A 27,688-nucleotide genomic window follows, 5' to 3' on the forward strand; every position below is an offset into this window, starting at 1 on the left:
TTGATATTCTTAGCAGAGGATTTATTGCATGGATTCTTTCCTAAAGATACTTTATTACATCAAGTCCAGTGCACATTAAGTTCAGATGTTTGCTTTGAATGGATAAGGCCAAAGCACCCATGGATATATACACACCCAGTGAAACAAGGCAGAATGGCAGACATGAAGGAAACAAAAGGATTCAGTTCTGGCAGACTGAGGCCTACCAAGATGCATATCTTATTAAAAATAGCTATTACAGTTAATCAGAGTACATTTATAGAGTGGAACCCAACTCAATGTTTTTGTGCAAAATGAGAGTGGACTTCCATAAAAGCCTGCTTAGCAAAGCCATAAGGTGTTTTATTTTAAACAGTTTATTTACATTGCTTGGATTGGTACAAAATATAAAAGCAGTTTAGTATGACAGATTCAGAAACATAACTAATTACATATAGACAAGACAGGACACTGGTGGTTAAGAAGCCTCTCTAGTTGAGAACTCCTAATACAGACAGATAGTTAAACAATTACTAAACCATTAAAGAAATGCAGAAATATACATATTTAAATGGTTCCTGAGATAGCAGTGAATCATACTGACTGAGAGGATATGAAAGGAATGAACACACAGCTTTGAAGGACAACAGAAACACATGAAAAAGACAAATAAAAGCCTTAGGAGTACACCTGAAATTTAACACACCCAAACCGGGCCCTCGTCACATCAGTAACCTCATGCATTAAATAATGAGCTATTAACCAAACATTTGGATCTCATAGGTTCTTTGTTTTTTATTGCCATTTTCAAACAGCCCTAACTAAAAGGGAAAGCCTTAACTCTTGAGCATATTCATTTTTCTTTTAATCATTTGTGGTGGACAAAGCTAGCTATAGCCATTAAACTTACTGTTCAAATAAACCAACACACCACTGTATTACAGTGAGGCTGCAGAAGATCACAGTCAGAGAAACTCAATCCCACTTCTTTATAAACAGCTACACTTATAAAATATGTGGAATAAGCAGCTGTACAACAGGTTAACTGTCATACTCAAAAGGTCAGGTACTTCATAATGCATCTCCATTTAAGAAATCAACAGTTTGAACATTAAAGTGCTCAGCCAATTGATTAAGTTAGGCAAGCATGGGAGTCATTCAAGCCAGCAGTAAGTTATGTGATCATCATCCTTATTTCAAAATTAGTTTGTTGCTTAAAGGGGACGGTTTCCATAAAAGAAAATGCTTTAATTATATTGGTGAAAAAATTGTGCAAGGGAATAATGGGTCTTAAGGACCAAGTTACTCACTCCACTGATTACCTGATCCGCATCAGTACAACTAGAAACCCCTTTGTGATTAACTTAGTGTTATCTAACATTTTGCTAATCATTGCTAAGTGCTAATGACTAAGGTACCATTAATGTCAGTAACAGGTCATTTGAACAGCCAGCTGTTTGTCAGTCATTACAGTGTGGCATTGTACTTAAAGCCTGCTTCATATCAAGTGGGTTGTTGATCGACTTAACGTATGACTCCTCTTCTCAAAGATTGAGGGGAGGCTGACCAAGGATGGAGAAGAAATGCCCTGTTGAGGAGGGAAAAAGAGTAGTTGTGTTGTAATCGATGTCAGTAGATCAGTAGTCATTTCTCAACTTTGATATATATAGATTCCTTACACTTTCTGTCAGGAAGATATTTAAGATGGACAGCTTTTTAAATAAGTCATTCAATATTTCTAGATTTTGAATGGCAAAGTTAAACAGCACCAAACAAGTAGTACAAAGAATAAATCTTTTCCTTGTTACTAGATCAGAAATACAGAATACAAGAACATGTTTAAAAGCTACTCTTCAAAGGCAAGTATTAGCATGTTCCACATCACTCTTTTTGCACTACTTACCTTCTTCCAAACGTGAGGTTGCTATCATCACAACCTTGAAGGAACTTAGTTCCCCTCATACCCTACAACTGTGTTCTTACTAGGCTTGAGCCCCAAATCAGTCACTGAACACACGTTTTCTCAGCTACAGAGAGATATTCTGTATCACAATGACTTATCAAAGCTTGCTTTAACTGCAAATATTTACACACAATAGGTAGAAACCTGATTTTTCTGGTGGTAGAAACACTAGACTTAAGGACTAAAGACTTAAGTTACATAAATACACTCTACTAAGAGTTGCTTCTTTGCATCAACTTGGATTTTATAGTTTTTACATCAGTCCTTTAAGTACTTCCACAACCAACCTCCTGTTGCTCATGCTTTTCAGCATGGTTCTGTTTGCTAGGTAGCTTACTGCAGCCATGTAATTCAGGAACCTTTTAATAACAATGCTTTGGGCAGGTAAAGGCATGCTTTTTCTTTTTTTTTTTTTTCTTTTTTTCTTTAGGAAATCTAATGTGTGTCTATAGCATGTCTTCTATTTGCAGCCATATGCTCTATTTGAATGTTAAATCCTAAGCCTCTTTATATTGCTGTTCTAATTAACAGTTCATAGGGATATATATTTTTTTATCCTTTATATATGGGAAACAAGAAGTTAAAACCACAGATAAAGTTAGCTATTCAAGACCACCCTGCAGTTAAAATACTGGTCCTGAGGACTCTGGCACTGGCTGGCAAGCTACGCTGCTGCCTGGACACAATGAATTGAAACAAGTAGTTGTTCAATATTATTTTAATTAGGTCTAACTTTTCTTAATTAAAAGTTAAGAAGGATCTCTGAAAGAATTAACTTGGCATTCAAAAGCAGAAATAGCACAGTGCGTCAGCGCTGAGTAACCCAAAACATTACAAGTCAAAGGAGAACTCAATACTGTTTATAACTCTGTGGATTCCAGGTTTTAGGTAGCTGTACCAATTTGTCTTAATCAGGATTGGGTGCTGACTTCATACAAGGTGGGCATTAACAGTCAGGATTGGACATACATAACTTCCCAGCACCACACTTGTAAGCACACTTGTCAGCACCAAGGTGATAGTAATAATAGAGATAGGACATGATTTCTCCAAGGCATGACCATTGAATCTCTCCAGGTTGGAAGAAGTTCTGTCTTCTATAGCACTTGATAAACGACTATTTGGAGAGTCAGGACAGAGCACAGGTCAAGGCCTGGACTTCTGAGAGCTCAGATCAACGGAATTGGAGCAATGGACATTAATACCACATTTCACAGAGCCATTTAGGCCACATGAAGACAATGAATGAGCAATCTACAGTTAGGAAGGATTTAAGAGTTAGTCCAAGCATGAAGACATCTAGGCTTCAGTGATTTTTCCACTACTTACCCCTCCCCACATGAACACAGTGCCAGGATTTTAATTAAAACAATGCCTCGATAACAGGTTCAGCTCCCTGAGTGATCTCAGACAGATTTCCTACAGCTTTAGTTTGCTACTCAAGAACCATATTACCATCTATTTGAAAGGCCCTGTTTCCCCCCCTCCCTTTCAAAACTGCTCACTATGCTAAAGCCTATCCCCATTTCTTGGAGATCATGCTTAGAAGGGACTGTATATAATACATAAAACTAATGTTAGAATTAAAAAAAAATGAATCTCTAACCTCATGACTCAACCAAAACAGCTTTATGCCAATTCTATAGGGTAGGAGACGGATTAAAAACCCTATATAACATCAAATGGAACTCACGCTCTGCTGCCAAGCTGCAGCTTACTCTGAGGTCCAAAAGTTATGAGGAAAAAAAACAAGTTTTACTACTAAATTCCTGTCATTATAGAAAAGTAGTTAAGTACAGAGAAACAGGAAAAAATGCACAACTTGTATTTTCATGAGAAACAAGATAGTTCTACATCAAAATAAGGGCGGAATATTAGAATTCCAAAACAACTGTTGAAGCAATCATAATTGAAGGAAGAAAATCAACACACAGAACTGGGTTATAGCCAATCTCATTTTATGTTAATTTCCCATAAACCAAGGGAGTTCACTGTCACACTTCCTCCCTTCATTAATTTGTATTTCTTCATGCCTATCTAATGTGACAGATAGTATGGCAGTCTGTGTTGTACAATTTAAAGGCCACTCAAACATACTGAATTATCTCTGTATTAAGATTCTGACATACAAATCAGTAGTAGAAAGATACACAGGAAATCCTGCTCCTGACTAGCTGTCCTACAAACTGCAGAATTTAAAGTAATGTTCACTCAACACAGACTTACTCAAAAAACTAAAAGATGATGGAAAAATCCCCCAAATCTAGAGCAATATGCTAGACTGTATTAGAAAATTGTCTGAGCTAATGCAGCAGAAGAGAGCTGCAATAGATAGCCAAGCATAGCAGCAGTTGCAGCAAAGACCAAGATTTTGATGAGCACATAACTCACTTGCCTTTTTAAAAGCTACCAGGCTGCAACATCGATAGCTCTCTACACATCCTTCCCAGTTTGTTTCATGGGATGCCTATTACTTTGCCCACTGGTGTTCTCACCACACTATTCAGGGGTCTACATTTCATTTGTGTTTTGTCCAAAATGCAATAGCCCAAACCAACATATAGAAGTGCTGGGAGTTTCTTGCTAGTTCAGAGTAGGATGCATATTCTAGTTCCTGCAAGTTTATTTGCAGCTTAAATGTATTAACCAGGTTCTGCTACATACTAGCACACCTTCCTGCATTCTCAGTAAGCAAGCCTTATTAAACAATTGTACTCTGAAAAGAACACATCTATTAATATAGATAAAAATAATTTTCTCCACTGCAGATCTTGAAATTGTTGTAAGATCGACATTAGAATGACTGTGGTCTTAAGCAAGTTGCTTCTTTGGCCTGCACAGCTAATTAACTTACCGCTAACGACGACGTACTGGTCAGGCGGCTGCCTATGTAACTCTCATTAGCTGAGCTGGGACTTCTTCCTTCTGTTGCACTGTGTGACATTAAAGCCCTTCGAAGAGCTCTCTTCGGTGTTTTTGAGAAAGAAAACGCTCTCGTAACCTGGGGAGTTTGACAAGCACTGTTACACACTGACAAAGAGCAGGCTGCAATAGCTACCACGGTAAGGTACTATTCAAGTTTTGAACATCTGTAGGACAGGACAAGCTCTGAGCTAGGAGGACATGATAGCTCTTCCCCACATTAAAAAATTAAGACCAAATAAACAAAAGACAACTTGCAAGTGGGTCTGACTTTTAGGAGTCCCCACAACCCGTGCTATTCTCACTTGTCTGCATGACAGCAACATTTTGGAAAAAAATAAGAGATGAGAAAAGTAAAAAAACAAGGTCTGGTCAACTAGACTTCCCCACATCCCTTGCATTTTGAAAGGTCAGCTCCCCTTGAATTAAGATTCTTTCAGTTCAGCCTTCAGCACCTTCTAAACAACAGTAGCCTCTACAGTTTCCCTAGGAAACAGCATCATCTTGATGAGAATAAGCCTGCATCAAGGCTGCTGAGAAGAATGGAGAACAGATTCTTCCTTGCTGCTTCACCCTCTGTCAGTCCCCTCCTATTCCACAGGCTTCAGTAGAACCAGACCAAGAGCACAGCTTACATGACAGAGCAGACAGGCAGCCCTCCTCCTGCTTCCCAGGCAATCCCTCCCAGCAACACAGAGCACACTTCAATTAAGAGCAGCTTAAGCCATATACAAAAGGAAGCATATAAAGGCAGAAAACAGCCTTCAACACTTATTTCCTTGTAACTTTGAAATCTGACATTAGAGCATGCACAGTTATCTTACTTCTGAAAGATTTTGAAATTTGATAACTGCCAACACCACTCAATATGCTAAAAGCAGATACAGTTGAGGTCTGTTTTCCTGAAGTTTTAATCATTTGAACATTGTAAATAAAGTTCCATAATGATAACAATAATACCTATATAATATTTACAACTACAACACTTAAGATACTCCAATTAAGATACCCCAAAACTACCCTCAAGCCCTCAAGCACTCCCTACCTTCTGCCTTTAAGGAGAAAACTTACTGAGATTAAGTTCTTCCTACAACTGCTGTAAGTTCTACAAAGCACTTAAGTGGAATATTAACACCATTCTGACTAGAATGTATTCTGCTGCAAAGCACAGTTTTTGTAGTACCTTACCTTTTTTGATGTTTTCTTTATTGCCCTAGATGCTCTACTTAAAGTACTGTCCATATCTTTAGTATTTACTTCAACTGAATCAGGATCAGCAGCATAAATAAGGTTTTCCTGCAGACAAACATAGTCTTAGTGGTTTCACAAACACAAGCACTTAAAATATAATTCTCTAATTCATTAAGTCAGGTTTAGAGATTTTTTAATAGCAGCATTCCTCTGTATTTCTCTTACAATACAGAGAAAAACTATTTGTGTTGAAGTGGTTTCGTGATATTAACCACCAGTAGTCAGCTACAGAATGACTTTATTACCTTCATGTTTGTTTACCCAGTTTCAAGTTCAGGGGTAACTAAAGCAAAGGCAGTAGGTCTGAAGCACTCACGAGGAGTTCCAAACTAAATACTTGTTTCTTTCACTGGCACATAAGACCCTTCTTAAGAAAAACGTTAAGGACACCAAGCAAGGTCTATGGCTGTTCCCACTGCCTAGCAGACTAGTTAAAGTTTTTTACTGCCACCATGTGGCAAGTCTATGCTATCTCTCATTGTCACACAGTATTGAGTTACTGAAAACCCAAAGAAAACTTAGACTGAAGTTCAGCTTGCCACTTACATTAGCAAAAAAAGTTACGTACTCACTACAAACCAATAATTACATAAATTATAATTAATAGTATTCAGTATAATAGATTGCTATTTGTCAGCAAATGATTCTGAATGCTGTGGGCACAATGAACTAATTTTGTCACACATAGATGAATTTTCTATTTCTATTTTTTTTTTCCTATTTCCACTCCTTTCTGTTATACTTTATAGAATCAAGAGTGAATACAGGTGACTGATACAGATTGAAGTAAATTAACCCATCTGAATGGGTGCTTCTCCTGCTCTGTACTTGGAAGAAAGAAACCACAACACCAAGTTTCATATTCCAACATTCCTCAATGAGATTCTTAGCAAGACATAAGATATTTTAATGCAAGTGTGTTCTAAAGTACTCAAAGACACAAATACTATACACCAAGAAAACAGTGCAGAATGTAAAACATTACCTACAAAACCAAGCTGGTTTGCCTCACATACTGTGTGAATTTTCAGCAAATTTGAATTACATAAGCACATATTCTTATATATTCATATATAGTTAGAATGTTGGGCAAAAGACTTTTGCCCTAATTGGAAGGGATCTGCACTCCCAATTAATAGTTTCTGGCTATGAAAGAAGTGTGTAAAGTGTGCATGCACATCGAGCTTTTAAGATAAATGAAGGCCAGCATCTCTTATTTCCCTGTTTTAAGGTTGGAGGAATGTCTGTAGCATGATGATGCTTCACACCCCTTACGCCCTCATGCCCATACATAAAAAAAAAACTAACAAAAATTAAACCTAACACGAAGAGTTAAACCAACATATAATTCACAATGCTAAGATTGCAGATAAACAGTGAAAGCAAGCTGAAGACAATCTGGTTGAGATTTGCCCTACGGAAGCTCAGCAGTGCAGAGTTTGAATTATTTATAATTTGTGCTGGGTGAAAGGTGTGATTCTTTCATGTACTTACTAGCTTCTGCAGAAGCTAACTTTGAGGCTGCTTCCTCTTCCACTTTTTAACCACTTACTTGCCTACATGCTAGCACAAAGATTTGCTGCTCTACTTCACCTGGAGCATATCTACTATTAACAAGTTCTTTACTTTCCTGTATTTCAAGCCAACAGAGCAAAATATTTCCAGACAACATGGCTGCGGAGAACTTACTGCATCTGCTTTACAAATTGTGTTAGCTACATGTCGACACAATGTTTTCAGCCAGTCTTCTTTAGGAGGTTCTTCACTGGTCATTTGGAAACTGAGTAGCTTGTTGTTGTGTTCTGTAGGCGGACGAACAACTAAGGCAAAAGCTTTGTGGCAATCTACAGACATTTTAGAAGAACAAACAAACAAGACAGAGGTAAGACAAGAGAATTCTATTTCATGCGACTTCCCACCCCAAAGGAGGATAATGGGAGTAATCTTTTAGAGTTAACCCTTCAGCTTCCAGAAGTTAGATTTAGAGGTTATGTAACTTAGTACAAGGAATTTATTGCACAACTGCATGAGTTCTGTCCGCGCGTCTCAAGGAGACTGCAACCAGTTCACTCACCAAATAGCTTGCACACTGTAGTCTAGACTATTTAATTTTTACTGATACAGCAGTGAATATTCTTTGACTCATGAAGTTTTGGACAAATTATTCCTTCTGTTGACAAAAAAAACATTTACCCTGTTGTGTAAGGCAGTGAAAGCAACAAAAGATGTCAGTAATAAACGTGACATTCGAAGTGCTGCAGTTGAAGTTTTAGACTTAACCAACATTGCTCACTTAAGAGCAGAAAGTAAATCACTTGCTGATACTCTAGAGGATATTCAGCCAAAGCGTGCTAAACACAGTTAAGGAAAGAAACAATTTTAAAAACAGCATCCTCTAAGTCAGGGTAGCTGACCTCTTCCAAGTAGCATATTGAAGTTCAAGCAACTATTAAACAGACACTTGTATAATGGGAGACATTTATATAAGTCCCTGAATAAACCTCAGTATCATACCATAAATGAAGAAAAACCTCTTAAAAGAAGACTTAAGCTAACTTTTTGTAGGCAGTTTTCAGCAGTTAAGCAACACGTTTATGACTTACCTGCTTTGCCATTCCTGTTTCTCATTAGCTTTCTAGATACAGGTGCTTCAGAGAAGAAACCACAACAATTCCAAAGTGCATATTGATCACCCCAAGTGAGATATCGAATTTATCTTTCTAGGGTACAGATGTTGAACCTACTCTTAGAAGTCTTAGCAAGGTTGGAATACTACTTGTAGCACTGGTCCTGCTGCTCTAGTAATGCTTTACTTTAGTGAAACGTTTATAGCCTCAGTATGGGAAAGCAGCCACAGAAATCAAGTCATTTATGTTTTTCTTAAGTTGTTTTTTTTTTTCCCCCCCCAAGAGGCTAAGCATAGCTCCTGAGCATCGTTACCCCCTTTTATACAATATTTAGTTTCATAACAAAAGCTTTTTCCTCTGCTTTGGACTGAAGTCTCATCTGTTTTTTTGTAGTTTGTTTGAGTTTTGTTGTTTTTGTTGTTGCTTTTTTTGCTCTGTAATTTCAGAGCTGTCAAATGCAGTACCTTAAGTCATACTGTCATTTGGTTAACAAATGGTTTCTAACTCCACCTAATAGCTCTGTCAAATCTAGCAGCCCACAGTGAGTCTTGAAAAGCCAAAAAATGCCAAAACTAGACATTTTCAAGCTTGCAGACAGCCTCAAACAGCAGTTTATACTAGAATCTCATACCTGACTTGTCATACAACAAATATGCCCTGGCATTCTGTCTCACGATGGGAAAACCTTCATCCTTTAAAAGTGAGTTTTCATTGCTGTTGGGGCATTTTAGATCATACAGACCTTCTGTCTCCCTGATATCCAGGACTTTTTTGATCTGGGAGAGAGGCATGAGTACAACATGCTTAAGAGAAGCAGGAGGTCTTGTGTGGCCATGAGGACTCTTGAAAGCACCAATGACTTTGTGACGCTTCCTTGCAATCTGCAGTTAAATAAAAGACAGGCTAAACTTAGAAAGCTATTATTGTTTTATTTGTCTTCTATATTCTTACCTTCTAAAATTCAGGAATGAAAATAAAGCCTCACTACAGAAAAATACACTTGGAGTGTTTTAAAGAACTACATTACTGTACGACAAAAGTCTTCAGTGAATTTGAGATAAGAGATGCTTATAGACAGTTCAAGTGGCCAAGAAATACTTGTTACTTAGCAGCAACACCCTCACCTCTGGAAAAAAACAAAGAGGGAAAGCAGCTTTGTATTACAAGTCTCAATTCTACCCTGAAGAACAAGCAAAGGCACTCAGAAACCTACTACAAGTCAGTCAAGGTTTCAACACCGAAGACAATGCCCACATGCGTAAATCAAAACAGACTGTGGTGAATTCTGTCCTGAAAGTGTTACTTGCTGTTACTCATCCATGCAGTCATGGAGCAGATTTTGGCAGTGGAGGTACGTTAGTTTGAACTTCAAATTAAAAACAGAGGTAACATCACTGGTAACATCAGTAGTTTTTATTCTATAGAAGAGATACTTTCAATGAAGGTTCTTGGCTTGTTTTCACTTTCCCTTCCATCCTTCACAAGTGACAAGTGAAACTAAGTCAGCTTTACTCCTAGGTACTTTTCATCATGTATCTTCTTAACATAATATTAGTCTAGATACATGATATGTGGACCTGTTTTCTTTGTTGGCCAAAGCACAAACAGCCCTATCTCAGAGGTATATTTATTCACATTAAATACAATTAAACTTTAAACACACCAACAACCTGCTGAGCCAGACTCCAGCACTTTTTCATCCATTACTACTACTTAAAGTGCCATGCAGATATGTAATTAAATATATTGAGAATTAAGAATGCTTAAGCAGAAAAGAATAGAAACTTATTTCTCAGAGAAGTATAGATACTGGCATACAACACAGAAATGCTAGGAAAATACTGTAATATTGTTTGATACTACTGCATGTAATAATGACAAAAGTTCAGTGAGTGATCAGTCATTTATGGTGCTAATTTTCAAAGTGTGTTAGATACATTGGCCTTACTTCCATATAGAATTGTTAATTGCTTTTCCAAGGCAAATATGCCCTTCATTGCTCTTTAATGTCAACTTCTTAATCTTGCTATAAGATCATCCAAAACTGATCAGCTACTTGCGTTACTTATACAGTACCTACCAAAAAGGTAACATCAGGATGTGTTGAACTATAAGCTGTCTGTGACTTAATTCTTAATTCTTCTTAATTCTGTGACTTTTTTTTTTTTGCAACTCATTAGAATAAAGAGACAGGTTAAACTTAGAAAGCTATTGTTGCTTTATTTGTCTTCTATATTCTTACCCTCTAAAATTCAGGAAATGTTACATTTTACAACTCATTAGAAGTATTCATACAGCAATCTTACCTCTAAGCAGTCATTAAACAGAAAGAGCGTGACCTGTTCTCCCCTGTCACAGAGATCATCACCAAGTGCAACAGTTTCCAAACGCTGAACTAAGCTTCGGTGAGAGGACAAGAGATTGGCCTATGCAACAGAAGCAAAAAGCTCATTAAGCATTTAATTCGAGTGCTGGATTACTACTTGCTTACAACTTAACACTGGAAATCTATTTAAAACAGTACCACTGCATTTTAACCTCACATTTTCTTGCAGAGGGAGCAAGAAAGCAAGCAATCATTTTTACAGGTCTGCAACTTCAGAAAAATTACTTACTGGACATCCATCAACTTCATAGACAACCTCAAAGAACTGCCTTTGTGCCTCCGTTTTCCTCTTGTCTTCATTAATATGCCTGAGGAAAGCACATTGTATTACATTTATCTCCAATATCAAGCAACTGTAAATGATTCAACTGCATTAAAGAAAAAATTAAGCTGAGCATTCAGAAAGCTTACAGAGTAGCACTTGGACATACAGAAGTAAATGTACTCTACACGTATCCAAGCACCATATGCTAAACAGGCATACATGAAACTTCAGAACTATAACATGACAAGAATATTGTTCTATTAGCTGACACAGCATTCAGTTATTCCAGTTTCCCTCCCTACCCCAGGAGGAAGGAACCAGAGATCAATTCTCATATGCTGCATTCTACAGGTCTCTCAACACCACCCCAAGTCAACACTACAGTTCACCAGAAGTCAAATACCAAAGTAATTAGACATTAGAAGTTGTTAGAAATCAGACAAACATTTGCTGAAGTAGATACATAAAGTCTCATTGTTGGAGACACATGCTACAATTCAGAAGAGGTGAGCCTTACAATCTGAACAGCTTCAGCTCTTAGCCTGCAGAATGGCACCATCAATAGCTAATAAAGAAGCACAACACAGATAAGCTTTCACCAATACTACACAACCTCTCATTGGAAATCTGTATATACCGAAGACTTTAAAGATGCTACCTATCCCCCACATCTCTTCCACTCTGTAGAGGACAGAAATAACCAGAACAGAGCAGATAGAACAAAAGAATCAAAAGGTTCAGCTTCATACACAGGTAGGAAGTCAGCAGCCATTCAGATAGAAGCAGTGGGTAACAACAGAAGCTTTTCAAGGACATCAAGGGCTCTGGCACAGGATAACAGAATGATGGCAGTGGCAGAAGGGAGACTGAAGCCACAGATTAATTTAAGTATTTGATAGCTTGTTTCCCCTCCACTCACTCTTCAGGTGGAGAATCCTTTGGCAATCATGGTAATCACCACTTCCTGAGGAATGCATATTACACACACTTAAATGGAGACAAAACATATGGTAGCAATACGCTTTAAGTAAGGACAATTTAGAAGAGATGAATAGATGCATACATCTAACAGTTTTGTAGAATGAATTTCACTTACGTCATCACTTCCTTTAATGATTCAATAGCTCTCTCTAGAATGATTTTATCTGGGTTGTCTTCTGCTGTATGCTTCTTAAGATCTGCAATTCAAAACATTGCAAGTTTTCAGACCCTTAAGAATAAAATGTTGAGAATTTGAAAAATAGGAAGACAATTTGATTTTCTAAGTTAAAGCCATTTCATATCATTTCATCCCCATGAACTACCTAGCACAGCAGCCTGCTAAAAGCAGCCTTCAGTCTTCAACTGAAGTAGTTGAACACGTGTGAGACTTATGCACCACTGTACTTATGTTGGCATATGGTCCTTGCCTTCAGCTTCCAATACAAGTTTAACTGCATGGTAAGCTTACATTGCTACCATTAATAGCCAGTTTTACAAGGACTATCTACATGCTTTATTAAGTACCCCAATTCCTGCCTTAAGAAGTTGATGTTGTAGTTTGTGAAGACAATGTTTACTCACACAGATCTAACAGATTTTATCATTATAACAGTAAGTGGTGATCTCAAGAGAAACACATGAAGCTGTAGCCTTGCTGATATGAATTCCTCTCATCCTCATTCAAAACAAGCTTTTCTTCTGACTGTTCCTGTATATATCTGAGGTACAGAAGTGACATTTTCTTCAACTATGCTTTCTTCAGTAATTGGTCTTGCTGATTACCATTCAGTGTGATTAACTCACGGAAACAAATATGCTTCATGCGAGAAAAGCCATTCTAATCATGCCAAAAGCAGCATTATCTTGGTTTTAAATACCAAGATCAAGCACACAAAAAACACAAGATTACCATTTAGTAGTAGAACAACACTAGGCAACCTTTGAACAGGACGGATAAGCAGTTCAGCTAGGCTTTGACGACCACATTCTGGTTTAGCTTGGTTTATCTAAAAGAAAAGGGGAAAAAAGGAAACAACTCTTATTTTTCCAATAAAAGGTAAGTGTTGTATTCTCCAAGGCTAGCAATGCAGTAGAAGTTTCTCAGAACCTTTCAACACAGGTTCACAGTCATTAAGCAATCATGTGAGAAGACATTCAAATCTAGATGCTGTTTATCACTTATCTTCTCAGAATGATTCAACTATCCACATGACCAACTTCTCAGACTTGTCTCACTATGCCTTAGGATATGGAGCAAAGGGACAGCTGATTGCATTCTTTATCATTTCCCCATCATTTAAGCATTAATATGCAGAAATAGTCCCCAGTACCTAAGAAAACAAGAACTGAGACCTTTTAGCTTGATTTCTTTGGGGTTTTCTTGTTTTGAGATATGCTTGCTGGATGCAGAAGATTTAAAGCTACACTGAACCAGCAGTCAGCTATATAGGTTTATCTAGAACCTTGGAAGTATAAATACCCCTCTACAATTTTTCTTTAAAGAGTCTCTTCTCTTAAATCCTCACTTACACTCCTTCTCATTAGCTGCAGGAATAGTGAGACATTCTACCTCCTTGGAACTTCTTAACTGCCAAGAGTGTTCCCAGAATAGCTTTTAGCTCAAGTCTTCAGCACCAGGAGAGGGATCAGTGAAGAGAAAAAGGTATGTATTTGGGAGACAAATAACTTACTCAGCATATAATCAAACTAGCTTAGAAGCTGTAACAGACAAGGAACCTGGACCTCTTAGTAAAGAGTCTCATGAGAAGCTTAAGGGATTGAAGCTCAAATCCTTCCTATTTCTGTCTCACCAAGAAGCATTCAACATTCAAGCTTTTAAAATTTCAAGTTCCTCATCAACTGCACTAAACAGTTTACTTGGTGATAGCTGTCAAGTTCGCACAACTTTGAGCAAAACACTTACCTTCAGGAAGGCATGAAATCTTGGCTTCTGTTTTTCACATCTAGTAATAGTTTCTTTGCTCATTTCAAAGAAGTTCACAAATGGTGGATATGTTTTCAACAAGTCTTTTGACTGAAAAATAAACAACTGTTAGAGATCCACTTTACGTATGACGAAGCACTGCACGTATATTCATACACCTGAGCTGTTCAAAGGCCCATTTTGATGAAGAATAAAGCATCGTAAACCTGTGCATGCTCACATAACAAGTTAGAACATTCTTGAATGTCAAATGTTCTAGATTCAAGGCTGCTTATGAAATACAGACTGCTCTCAAAGATCAAGTATAACGTGGCAATCCTAGAAACCACTGAGAACTCTTTCAAGTAGAGAAGATTCTTACCTAACACAATACTTTCAGTGAAAGTTTTGGAAATTTTAGATATTTCCTCCAGTGTGTGCAATCACTTTTAGGAAAAAAAGATCTTAAATAAGAAATACCTCAAATCAAGAGCTTTTGATTTTTGACAAAATATTCTTTGCCTCAGCATGATTAAGACAGCAGAAGCACAAGATGAGTAGCAGGCTTACTATGTTAAAAAGCACTGCAGTCCCAGACATTGCTTTCATATTCTGTACATTGTGTACTTGTGAAAAATAAGCAGTCGTTATTTACACATTTTAAGTCTTCAAGAAAAATCAAGTGTCTTCAAAAAGTTAACATGCTAATTCCATATTATTGAAAGGAGGCAGAAGAGCACTAAGATTACAGAAAGAGTTCCTTCTACCATTTAAGTAGAAAATGTGTGTAGCACTACAGACTGAAGGCTGTTTTTAATTACACCTATTTGAAGTTTTAATCCATAATGCAAACAGACAGATGCATACACTTAATCTTGACAGGGATTACTTACACAAAGTATATCACTTAGCTAAGAAGTCTAACCAGAAGATACAGTGATACGAGTCAGTGTTCTTGCTTACTCAGTAGTGCTCTGCTTGCGTTTGCTAGATCCTACAGTGGGTTTGCTTGTAAGGTAATAGTTCATAGTAGTTCTAACGCATAAAACCACCCAGAAACTTACATATTTAAGGAAGATATCGCCAATACTTTTGCTTTCAGTCCAATTCACCATAAGATCTTCCAGGTCTTCCTAGATTAGGTGCAAGGATGGGGAGAAGAAAATAACAAGCGTCAACTGCATAAAGCTTTAAGATGGGACCAGTGCTCTGCCAAACACACAATCAGCACAGAAACAGATAACAAAACAGGCAATCCTAAAACCCACACAACTTCACAGTAAGCCTCTTAAGTCTATTAAGAAATGATAGCAAAACTCCTCTGGTTTACTAAATATACAGTTTTGAATCAATAGAAGCAGAGTCTAACAGTGTCTGAACTAGTCAGCTCTGCAACAAAATGGTATAATAGAAGTTAGGATTAAATGATAATTAGCATAGGTTTCCCTCACTGGGTGCACCAAGGGTTGAGGAGAGTAAGAGCAAGCTGTTAAGCACGTATCAGCTTGATAAGGATCAAGCTTATTTATTCTCAGGATACAGGATAATAACAGGAAGAGACAGCACAGCTGAAGTTCAGGATTCCCTTTGAATTGAAAGGTTTCACCACTAGACTCCACTTGTTTCTGCTACTTATTTTCATTCCATCAAAGTTGAGAAAAAACAGACAACTGCAGTACCTAAGCAATTCTGAGTACAGTTAATAAATGGCAGTATGAGTTAAGTACAATTCTCAGACTTCAGGTTCTTAATTTCTAAATTAAGTTCTAACAGTATTTACAGATTTGCATTTAATTCACCCTAATGAATCTACACATTCAGTAGCTATGACTTAACACAAGCTGAAAGAATTTGAAGTTGCATCATATCTTGCTCTGTGGGAGGAAGTTAGTTTACCTTGATTTTAGTGTGTACATCCAGAATATCTGGTATGCTGCCGAATATAGTCTTAATCTCTTCCTGTGCAAGTATTGGTCCGCCAAGCTGTCCCTCCTTCTCCAACGGAACTTGAAACAACTGATGTATTAGACAAAGAATCATTATATCTTCCATGCGTTGTATAAGAAATACTTATGAAAACAATGTTTTTTTTTTTAGATCATAATTTCCTGCAGTCACAATATTGATACATCCTGCTCCCACTTAACAAGAACAGACTGTGGTCGAATGTGGGTCTAAAAACTAGGTTAGTTAACATTACTGTAGAATAATCCCTTTATCTTCTCCTCTACTTACACACATTCTTTAGGCATGATAATGAGCCACAGAGGAAGCAAACTTCCTAGGAAGTGAAGCTCTTCCTGTAAATTGCTTGCTATTCTGCTCTTCTTGCAGTAGCAAACAGGCTTAGTGTTTTTCCCACCTCTACGCACTAATATCTGAAAAACCCAAGTCATGAAAAGCTTATTTTCTTAAAATTCAATATTTTCATATCAACTATAATTTCTAATCTGAGATCTGCAGTTGGTTTGTGACCTCCAAGTTTTATAATTAACAACATCTTTAATATACCAGTACATTTTATGCTCATATACATCATTCCTCACATGCATTTAATGCTCTAAGTTCTGAAGAGCCCAAAGACTACAAGTCACTTACCTAAACATTAGGAGTCTTATTACAATTGAGTTGTACTTGCTGTAATACCAACTCACCTGAATAATTGTTGTAAGAATATCAACATAGTTACTTTCTGTCTGATATAATTCCTTTGCAACCTGCCATCTTGCAGACTGCTTTAGTGGAAGAGGAGTGGAGTTTTTCGATGGCCTTGTGCAGGATTTCGGCGTTTCTAATTAGAAGATATTTCCAAAAGAAAACAGAGTTCTATTATGAATTAGAGTTCCTGAAAAGGTCACCCTCCAAGAGGGAAGCTTTCAGAATTCAAGGGAATTAAAGGCTAAAAGGCCATTCCTTATTTAGTCATCAGAGCTCAGTCTAAAAATGATTCATTAGTGCTATTATAGACTAATAGTAACGTGTTATTCCTCAGAATAAGTCTTAGACTCTTAAACCACTAGTAAGCAATTTACAGACTGGTCAATGACTCAACCTTCTCACACTTAGTACCACTTGAAGGCTAAGTGCTGAACATTATTTACACATGGGACTCACATTTTTTTTAATTTTGCTTTGCTACATCAACAAGTCTTTCAGGTGCCTACTCTCTTTGCATTATATATGCAGCCCAAAGCCACTGAATGAGATCAGTCTTTACAAGCAAAAACCACAGCATTTCACTGCAGGCAGACGACTGGTGCAAGTGGAAAATGAGGTAGATGAGAAAAGATGGTAATTTTTCTTAAAACTAAAGTTAACCTGGAATAGTCCACTATTTTTATATACCTGCATATGTACTGGACAGCAGAGATCAGTATACACCTATTCTGATGTAGAAGTCCATTATAATCACAGCACCTATTAAGTAAGTGCTATATCTATTGTTTTCATAATATCACTTCCTGAAACTATCCACTGCTGCATTAGAAGAAGCTTCTGTATGAGGAATTACAAGAGTTCTAGCACTAAAAAATATGGTCATTGAGAATGAGCTTATTTCTCAGATTCCTTGAATTATGACTCAAAGGCTGTGCCTCTTTCAGATTGCTTATGTGATTTAGAAAGGTTTAGGTTGGAAAAGACCTTAAAGATCACCCCCATGTCATAAGCAAGGACACAAAATATTGCCCAAAACCCCATCTAACCTCCCTTGAACATCTCCAGGGATAAGACATCTCCAGACTTCCCTGGGCAGCCTGTTCCAGCGTCTCACTAAACCTACAGAGAACAATCCCTTCTGAGTATCTAATCTAAATCTACCCTCTTCATTTAAAACCATTGCCTCTTATATAAAAGAAAGATAGAATGCTTTTACAGTCTTTTAAAATCTTCTCTCTTTAAGAGTACCAGTAACTCCTCTCTGTAAGTACTGTTGAATATGCTTACTGTGATGAAAAGAAGCAGCCTGGCCTCTGTATCTGAATGCACTCACTTTGACCCTGCATCCCACACACTTCAAGGAAAAAGTCTGGAATTACCCAGGAAACCTGTAGCAAATCCTGAAAGACTTCTCCATCATTACCATTATCACTTGTATGCAGAGATATCTTAAACACCGCAAGTGCACCTAAATGAAGGTCTTTAACTATACCTCCATTGGTTGTGCTTGATTCTGGAGTGTTAGAAATGTCCAACAAGGACCCAAGAGAAAGCGAGTGTTCAGCTGACGGGCGCTTCCGAGGAGGAAAAGGAGACATGTCTGTTTCTCTAGTCAGCTGTGCAAGAGTCTCTTTCAAACGACGTCTTTTACGATTGCTGTTTGGAGTACTCAGAGAAAGCTGTGACACAGACTTTTTGAGGCCAGGACTCTCTGACTGTAGAGAAAGAAAGTTCAGTTTAGTCTTTTCACTTGCTGTTCCCAGCACAACTCAAGGCAAAGATAGGTCAGATGAGCACACAAAACATTTTTCCCCCCCTCAAGAAAACCAAAGCCCTATTTTTATTTTGGAAAAAAAATAAGAGTCATACATTTATGCTGTCGTTTTGTTTTTGCTTTTAGTAAAACTTGATTCATGTTTCAGGAAACAAAATGTTTTCTGAAATCAATACTCTAAGGGTAAACTTAAAATTTATGACCTGGGATTTAAGTGCAGCTTAAAAAAAATTAATTTCTGGCCCCACACATCCTAATTTCACCACCAAGTACAAGCTGTGTTGAATTCATTCATACAATACACACCTTCTCAAATAAATACATGGACTCTCCAGCTCTGGCATCCATTTGAATGCTTCCCCAGAACCACTGAAGAATAAGGAAACCACATATAAAAATCACAGTGTTAAAAATGCTCAGAGTAACGTATATAGTACTACGACAATTTGCACACTGAATGCAAACAAGTAGCTTAAGCTAAAGAAAAAAAGTCTCACATGGAGCAGTATAAGATGTATTCCTTCAAGAATCTGTAAGCACTAACCTCTTGCTTTACAATATAAAGTTTCTTTAAAGGTTCAAATGGAATCTCTTTTACTGTACTTTCTTCAACCACTAAGTGTGTACACCTTTCATCACCAACTGGTAAATAACATCCTCCTATAGAAATAAGAAAACAAAGAGGTAAGTTGCAAGACAGAATCATATTATTGTTGAAGTTGTTTGCTTGATAGCTTTACAGCACCTAGTATCAAGGACAGAAGAGCCAAGGAGAAAAACTTGCAAAACACCCCATATATTAACAGCAGCAGACAGCTTCTAGGAAATAAGCAGCAGCAAACAGTAGTGAAGTACATATAGAAAGTGTTGAGAGATGGCATAGCTGAGAGGGCATTTAAACCTCTCTGGAAATAAACATTGTGCTTTACTGAAAAGTTTGTCCTCCTTATTTGTAGAACAAGGCAGGTATACTCTTTGTGACACAGAGGTTCTAACTTGTGAATATTCTTAAAATCTTTAGAGAAAAAAAGTCAGGGAGAAAGGAAAAAAAAAACAGCCAACTTCCATGTTTTGAAGACAATTTGCTATTACAAGCTTGCTGCATTCCCACATCAGTAGTTCTATCACATACATGCTCTAGCAACACAAGGCTGGAACCACTGCTATCAATTACCTCATGACTGTTTACAGAAGTCTTCATGTAACCCTACACTACCAAAAAACTCAAACACCTCCTATCAAGCATTTCACCAGTAATGTTTGATACCAAAGCTGAAAGTTCCCTAGGATATTTTCAAGCAGCCTGTAATTTCTTTTAAGATGGCCCAGCTTCAATCAGTCTAAGAAGTTTCAAGTCTTCAACAGCTATCAGAATTTAAGACATGTGAAAAATCAATTTAGAGCTTTCCATATTGAAGATTCTTCATTAATGTCTTAGGATTCATGATCTAGGATTTTGTTTCAGTGAAATCTTTCAGCCATAAGCCCCATTCATTTCAAAGGTCAGCATTCACAAACAATAACCTTGCATTTCTGTCATTTCTTCCATGTTTGCTTTCTCTTCATCGGAGAATCCAAGGAAACTTAGCAAGCAGTCCTGGAAGGGAGGAACTTTGAACTGATTTCTAATATCATCATCAGCTGCACAGAAGTCCCTAGAAAAAGGGTGCACAAAAGTAACTAAATCAGTACTCCAACACCACTTAAATTCCCAGTACTACAAGTGAACACGTCATAAGATCAGGGTTGAAGGAAAGTAAATACCTACATTTCATTCCTTTTCTCCCAAGCTTTATAAATCCACTCTGCTTTCATGATAGGAGTACCAAGACTTACAGCAATCTACAAAACAAGAAGTGCATAAATGGCAACAAATAGTTTTCTACTTAAGTTCCTTCCATGCCAAGAAAAATTCCAACGTAACTTTTACTTTTCAAGACGTGTGCTTAAAAAAAAAAAAAAAAAAAGTGAACCTATTCCTTCAAAAATTATCTGACAGCACAACCTAGAAGTTAAGATGCATCTCTTTAGTGACTAGAAGACAGGACCAATAGCTTCTTCAAAATTTACTCAAAAGTGCATTATTAGTCCAATATTCTTCACTATAAGCACAAAAAAAAATCCAAAATCAAATCACAGTTCCAATGGAATACAGAACTTTTCCTGCTTCCTATACTTTTTCAGAAAGATGTACATCCCAGTCTGCTTTTGCTAAATAGGAAGCAACTAGTCAAGAGACTGCAAAGTTACCAAACATTTCTCTTTGAGGTGGCAAAAAAAAAAAAAACAAAAAAAAAACCACAACCAAAACCCAAAAACCTGGTTGATCAGAGATCAAAAGTAGGTTTTCTCTTTCAGTTCAAAGATCAGATAGACACATCTGGGAAAAGTAACAGTCAAACAGCTCAAGGAAGAGAGAGTCCAGGAATATGGATGCATTAATCAAGTTACAATACCTTGTCAACTGAATGCACCCTGAATGATGCCTTCTCAGTGTTGACAGATAAGAATACATACAGATATTCACACAAATGAAGATGTGAAAGCTTTCGCATAACAAGCTAAAACTGAAAGTTGTTTTTTTTTTTTTAAAAAGGTGTGCAGAAGTCAAGTACTGAAGTTTCACTTAAGTTACTTCAAAGTTTATTTGCCTGTCCAAAAAAAGAGCAAGCACACCATAATGATTTAGTTGATGTTTCAGCGATGACATTACTTTAACATTTTGGTTCCTGTTAATTACAAAACTTGTCGACTACAGAGGAAAAACTCTGCATTCAGGGAATCTTTTTAGATATCTAAGAGACAAACAGGTATCCAAGATCGACAGCAGATGCAGATGAATTTGCAATTTGTTACAAGAGGGAAATCGAGAAAGTTCTCACAAAGTACCATTCAAGCCTACATACTCTGAATTTATCCCCATGTGTTGAATTAGCCACCAGATGTGTAACTTTTGAGTTGAAGTCCTTTCGAATAATTCCACCCATATGATGAACTAAGGTCACCAGTTTAACCTGCAAAATAAAGAAAAGGTAAGCTCACAGACAATCTTTTAAAATACACGATGCAGAATGAGAAAGGTACACAAATAATTTACACAACAGGTGATAGAAAGTTGCATTAAATGGCTAGGACTAGAAATGCTTCAGTTTGTTCTTTGTTTTTAAGAAGCTATAGCTGATATAAGAACTACTCCCCCTTTCCCTTATTTTTTTTTTAAAAGTTATTTTAGAGATCCTTGTTATGTAGCTTGACAAAGACGTCAAGCCATCAGTACACTGGTGATCAATATCATGCATAATGCCTTCATTTCACATGAGATAAATTTGAGGCACGTTATCACCAATGACTGGGTCAGTTCTACCTGAAGGGACAGTTGCTAGAATTCACATAAAAGATGGCAAGTTGTCCAGTCTGCATCCAGACTACCAAACATCTCTAGCCCTAAGAGCAACTTAAGAAATTATACTTAGTTCAAAAATCAAACTACTGACTGCCAGGCATCCAACAGGAATATCATACACCAATTACATTAGTGAGAAGGTAAAACACTGGAGTACAAGACCACCTCATGCTTACTTCAAGACCCAAGTCCTAATAGCACAACAGCAAGATACAATAACAGCAAGTGCTCTGAATAGTACTGAAAAGCTTTACCTGATCACACTACTTCCTATAAAAATATAAGAACATTAATGGATAAATAAGATCTTCTCAAAAAGCCTGAATCTACAAGGGTTTAAACATTTTCAACTCAGTAGTACTTGTTACATCATTTCCAATAAAAAGTGACTCTAGTAAAGTTTTGTTACTATCCATTGATGCCATTGCTTTTTGATGAGCAACAGAAGAACAAAGCAGCTCATTCCCGACATAGAAGTTCTAGTCATGGTTAAAACCAACAGGTGATAGAACAGAAGCACACTATAAAATCACACTTAACACAGCTTTACCTATCCAAAGGGGAGAAAAAAAAATTCTTACTAATTCATCCTTCTTCCTGAATCCTGTAAAGCAGAGTACCAAGTTGAACATACTTGCACAGTACAGTGGACGGCACGAAAAAGGCAAAGGCTGAAACAAGATGAAGTTGGCTCATCAGTTAGAAGTATAATGATAAACATTTTAACAGAAGCAATATTTTTAATGTAATAGTGTTATTCCAAGTATTAAAGTATATGAAATGCTAGTCTAAGCCTGCATTTTGAGTTCTGCATCAGCTTCAGACATAGCAGTAGTGATAAAATAACTAGAGAACTTCCAAATTCCAAAGCTAGTACGTCACACATTTTCTCTTCCCCAATCCACCTTCCTTTAAGTGAGGACTTTTGAAAGCAAGTGTTTATTAGTACATGTATGCTGTCTTTCATAATAGCATAACCCCACAACTCCCACAGCTACAGCAGTAGAGTTGTAATCTTACCACTATCTGTCCATGCTTTCTCATTAGATAAAGTAATCTAACATGATACTAAAAAGCTTTCTTTTCTCCAGCTTACCTTGATGACAATATCTGTGATCCACAAAGCAAAGGAGATTGTTTCAAACACTTCCTACTTACAACTCACTGCATGACACAGCTACTCAGCTGATCTCATAAGCAGCCCATACCTCTCCTTTTTGTGCACAGTGCAGTACTACTGGAGGCCCAATGACACGGCAGTCTGCTTTGCAGAGGTTGTTAAAGATGGAACCTTGGAAGTCTGTTACAACGAAGACAGTCTCAAATTCTGGGGAATCACAATCTCCAAGCTCTTCTATTGTATTCGTCTTTATGTAGGGAACTTTAATTTCCTTGAGCAGGACAGGAAGAGGCAGGATGTTATTCAAGCAACATACTTGAATTAGGATCAAAATTAATTTTTATTTTTGACCATTATGAAAGTGTACTTTCATAATTTTGAAATTCAGGCTTTGACAGACACACTATCAAAAAGACAGACAAAAGCTGGATGAGGAACACTGTTTTCTAGTATAAGAACAGCTATGAAGTGCATAAAAAAAATTCTTAAAGTAATTCCTGCCTCTGAAGAATAAAAAAATTGCAATTAAGTAGTTTTACTTATCAGTTCACAGTGACGACACAGCAATGACAATAACTACAGATAGGGAGAAAAAGAGAAGCAAAATGAAATGTCTCCCTTCAGACAATCACAATAGCTTAAGGTGCTTCTGGATGCAATTGAAAAGCAACACTCAGCTTGTAACAGCTAGCTCCATGCTGCATATGATCTAACGAAACAGAAGTCAGTTAAGTTCATTGCTTGGTATTTCTGAAGACTTAACTACATTGTCTATCAATCACTAGTTCCAGACTTTATTTCCTAGAGTTTTGGTTTCTTTTTAATACCAAGAAAACAGAGCATCACCTCTAAAGGTTAAACACAGCTTTCAAGTGAAAAATAAGACAATTAGCCAATCATGAAGCCAGTTCATAGTGAAAACTTGTGTTAGCTGAGTGAGCATGCATTTGGATGTCTGCGCTGATTTCTCACCCCTCTAGAAAACAGCTACTGAAGAGCTGCAGTTATTGCTTCCTTGGTAGATGCTTAAAGAAGTTGGAGGAAGTTTTGAGAAGATTGAAGAGTTGTAAGTGACACCATCAAACATTTGCATAACTTGTGACCATTATCCCAATTAACATAAATTAGAAGAGCCCACACATTTCAGTCCCAATGAAGTGCAACATGCTGCATGCAATCACACGTGCTTAATTGCATGACATACCATATGGGCAATACTTTTTATTAGTTTTTCTTCAGATTTACCAGGGCTAGTTTCCTTTATCTTAATAACTGGCACTTCCATTATCCTAATGGTCTGTGGAAGAGGAGAACTTTAGTACAGAACCACATTGGTTAGCAGAAGTCTGAAAAACAACATCATTCCAGCACTTCTTTTCTCTTTTAAGAAAAGCAAGAAAACAACTCAAACACACATACCTCCAAGGCTTTTAGAAGATCCTCACGCTTCCCTGCTTCCTGAACCAAAACCACTCTTGTTTCTATTTGAGGCATTTCTTCTGTTTGTAGAGAAACAAGAATAACATCCTTATTTCACTAGAAAAACCCATGTTAATTCTAAATCAAGCAATAACATCTAGAAGAAGCTGACTATAACCTTTTCAGGACAGCTTATTTATCAGGAACAATCCTGAAAATAAGTGTTGCCTCAAGAAGACTGCTCTGACATTAAGACATGCTCAGTTGACCATACAACATAAACTTCTAATATATGGTACAAAAATTATCCTTCAATTCATGACCATACAGTCAAAGTAAAATTGACTTCATGCTTATAACAGAATTAGATAGCAAGACTTGCTGGAAGATAGACAGATGGTATCTTTACTAGCTTCTATGCTCCTATGCTCATTATTGCCTAATAACTAATCAGTTTCACAAGGGAATATGAGAAGCAAAATTAGCTATTTTGTTCTTTTTTCTCAATGTATCAGTAAGTTCTGAAATGAAAGGAAGAAGGGGCAAGCATAGCCTCCAACAGCCATTTGATCAAGAAGACTGACTGTTTTGCAGGCAAACAGAAATACTCTAGTATGTTTTCGGTTGGGTTTTGGTTGCTTGCATCTTAGGACTAATTAATAAGCTGAATAAGTTTTAAACTCAAGATTATTAATCTTTTTAAAGGCTACTTGTAATTTTGCACAACAGAGCCACTACAGTTTCCAAACACCTGCATCCATTTATCACTTAAAATTATTTACTCCATAGAAGAATCTTTCAATAGTCAGAAGACCCATTTAATTTCATGGCTATAAGCCAAGATTTTGATAACAAAAGGCATTTAAATTTAAGACTCCTCCTTTGCTAGAGGAAGGATCCCATACCAACACCCTTTAGGCTGTACTACATACAACTGCAGTTCAGCAAAGCACTTCTAGCTTTCCAAAATTTAACACCCACAGAGTAATCAGTCATTGTAAAAGTGGTCTTAAACTCCTTACATCACCTTCAACATCTACAACAGATCCAGGAAGCACATTTTCTTTGGAGTTTTCTACAATTTTTGAATCGAGAACAGAAGAATCAGCCAAGAGGCTCCTCCCACTTTCAGACACCAGCGTGCTGTTGTCAGCCATGATTACTTCTTTCTTTCTTCAACAGCTAGAAGATAGATGTACTCATTATAGCTACAGTTGCTGAAAAGCTCCTTAATGATCCCCATGATTAAGGCTGTCAGAAGTAACTTTAGATTTCTAAATGAATTCACCCATTAAAATCCCACTCAAACTGAGAGAACAGTCACAGAAAGTCAGAGAACTGGTAGAAAGGATTGTCTACAAGTCTATTATGGAAATAGTGAAATACCAGCAAAAGAATTAGAGGACAGAGTACTTCATTAAGTTTTGAGTTTTCATGTGAACAGAATTACTTCTGTCATATAAAAACAAGCGTCCAGAAGAGGAACCAACAGTTTGCAAGCAAAGGTTTCTCAAAATGAATCAAAGCCTCTACAAAACCTAAGCATGCATACAGAGCTTTCCACACAATCAAAGCTACTGCCCCACATTACTACAGCACTGTAGATGTATCTGTCGTTAGATGAATTCAGTCTTCTCACAGATAGATGCCATCACTCCTTGTTCATCAAGGCGATGAACTGGAAGAGCATAGCTCTTAATTCTTCCTTTCTGCACGGGTATCTACCTGAATCTTGAACCTGAAAACCATGTTCTAACACACCTGTCCATGAGACAGTGCATTTCCTTTCCTGTATGAAGCAAGAAGTACACATTTCCTCTGATTCATCAGTTACGTTAACATAAGTATTTACTAAGCAATATCAAGAATTACCTAAAATAACCTCTATAATCAAACTGCCACAGCATAATAACTCTCTGTATCACTTTAACTGAAGAAGTGCTCCTATATTTTAAGTGCCCACTAAAAAAAAGCAGTTGCCAAAAGACACGTTAAAGCACTGCTTGAATAAGGATTCTTGAAATAGCAAAACTTGAGAGCAGCACAAGTTGTGCAATGCCTACCCAGTTACATGGGAAATAAGAACTGGAAGACAAATGAAGTGAATGTTCTGGCATAACAACACAGGAAGAAAAGCTACTTATCTGCAGTTAGATCACAAACTCTCCAATTAAGTCTGCTGTCAATTTAAAACCCTACAGATTTCTTCACAAATTCACGATATGACTCCTGTCCTACCGCTGTAGTTAGACTTAGAGACATATCAACAAATACACACTTCCAGAGAACCCTGCTGTACATTATAAAGTAACCCATACACTGAGTTGGGCACTGATTTTCTAGGTTTTCCTAGTTTATTCACGTGCTTTCACTTTGGATGCTTCAAACACTGTTATAACAACCCAGATTAGCCAAAAACACAGCAAACCTAGTTGCCAGAGCCACACGTGGCAGTGCCAAGGCACAGAACAAACAGCACACACACAAGACGTGTACACAGCAGCTTCCCCCTACATAAGAGGGAACCTAAAAACGCTTATAAACGATCTCCCTGCGCTCTGGGGAAAACCTGAACATCACAAGATATCCAACCCCTGGAACAAGGCTTAAAGGAGGCGCTGTCACCGAGCTCTCTAAAGCAGGCACGCTCTGCAGGCGGGGTGACGCCCAGCTGCCGCAGCGCTCACGGGCCGCCAGGTGCCAGCAGGCCGGGCCGCCGCCCCACGGGCGACCTCGGGCCTTCCTACGCGGCACGGCCCCATGCTGCCCGCACACGGAGCCGCCCTCTTCGGGCTCGGCTTAGCCCCGACCCGGCCGCATGGCTCCGCGCTGCCCCGACCCGCCCGGCTCCCTCTCACCGCCACCTGCCACCGACCGCAACAACCACCGCCACCATCAGCCGCCGTCACCGATTCAAAAAGCGAGCCGCCGCACTAAGCGCGCCGCCCATTGGCTGCCCGTCACATTTCTGTTCTATAATCCGCCTTCTCATTGGGCCGCTGGAGCGCCCCACCCC

The 27,688-nt window shown here is 37.7% G+C and overlaps 1 protein-coding gene across 6 annotated transcripts; it reads right to left on the reverse strand.

The window, feature by feature from the left end:
* ECT2 (epithelial cell transforming 2) lies at positions 1–27,637 on the reverse strand. 6 transcript variants are annotated; one of them, XM_052685902.1, is made up of 25 exons: positions 27,537–27,637; positions 25,700–25,854; positions 24,673–24,752; positions 24,458–24,550; positions 23,342–23,524; positions 22,715–22,804; positions 21,637–21,744; positions 20,499–20,572; positions 20,255–20,385; positions 19,275–19,390; positions 19,037–19,099; positions 18,449–18,671; positions 16,953–17,089; positions 16,195–16,314; positions 15,363–15,431; positions 14,299–14,409; positions 13,285–13,381; positions 12,490–12,571; positions 11,358–11,436; positions 11,049–11,168; positions 9,485–9,623; positions 7,805–7,959; positions 6,053–6,160; positions 4,797–4,943; positions 1–1,567 (listed from the first exon to the last, which is right to left on the reverse strand). In XM_052685902.1, the coding sequence occupies exons 2-25, from the start codon at positions 25,827–25,829 to the stop codon at positions 1,478–1,480; spliced, it is 2,745 nt and encodes a 914-aa protein (XP_052541862.1). In that variant the 5' UTR covers positions 25,830–25,854; positions 27,537–27,637; the 3' UTR covers positions 1–1,477. The 6 variants fall into 6 exon arrangements, with proteins under 6 accessions (XP_052541862.1, XP_052541864.1, XP_052541863.1 ...); XM_052685904.1 differs by having other exon boundaries at positions 27,548–27,635; XM_052685903.1 differs by having other exon boundaries at positions 27,531–27,616.
* Between the last annotated feature and the right edge of the window lie 51 nt (positions 27,638–27,688).

The sequence above is a fragment of the Tympanuchus pallidicinctus genome, unplaced genomic scaffold (assembly GCF_026119805.1).
Source record: "Tympanuchus pallidicinctus isolate F22 unplaced genomic scaffold, pur_lepc_1.0 scaffold22, whole genome shotgun sequence".
NCBI lineage: Eukaryota > Metazoa > Chordata > Aves > Galliformes > Phasianidae > Tympanuchus > Tympanuchus pallidicinctus.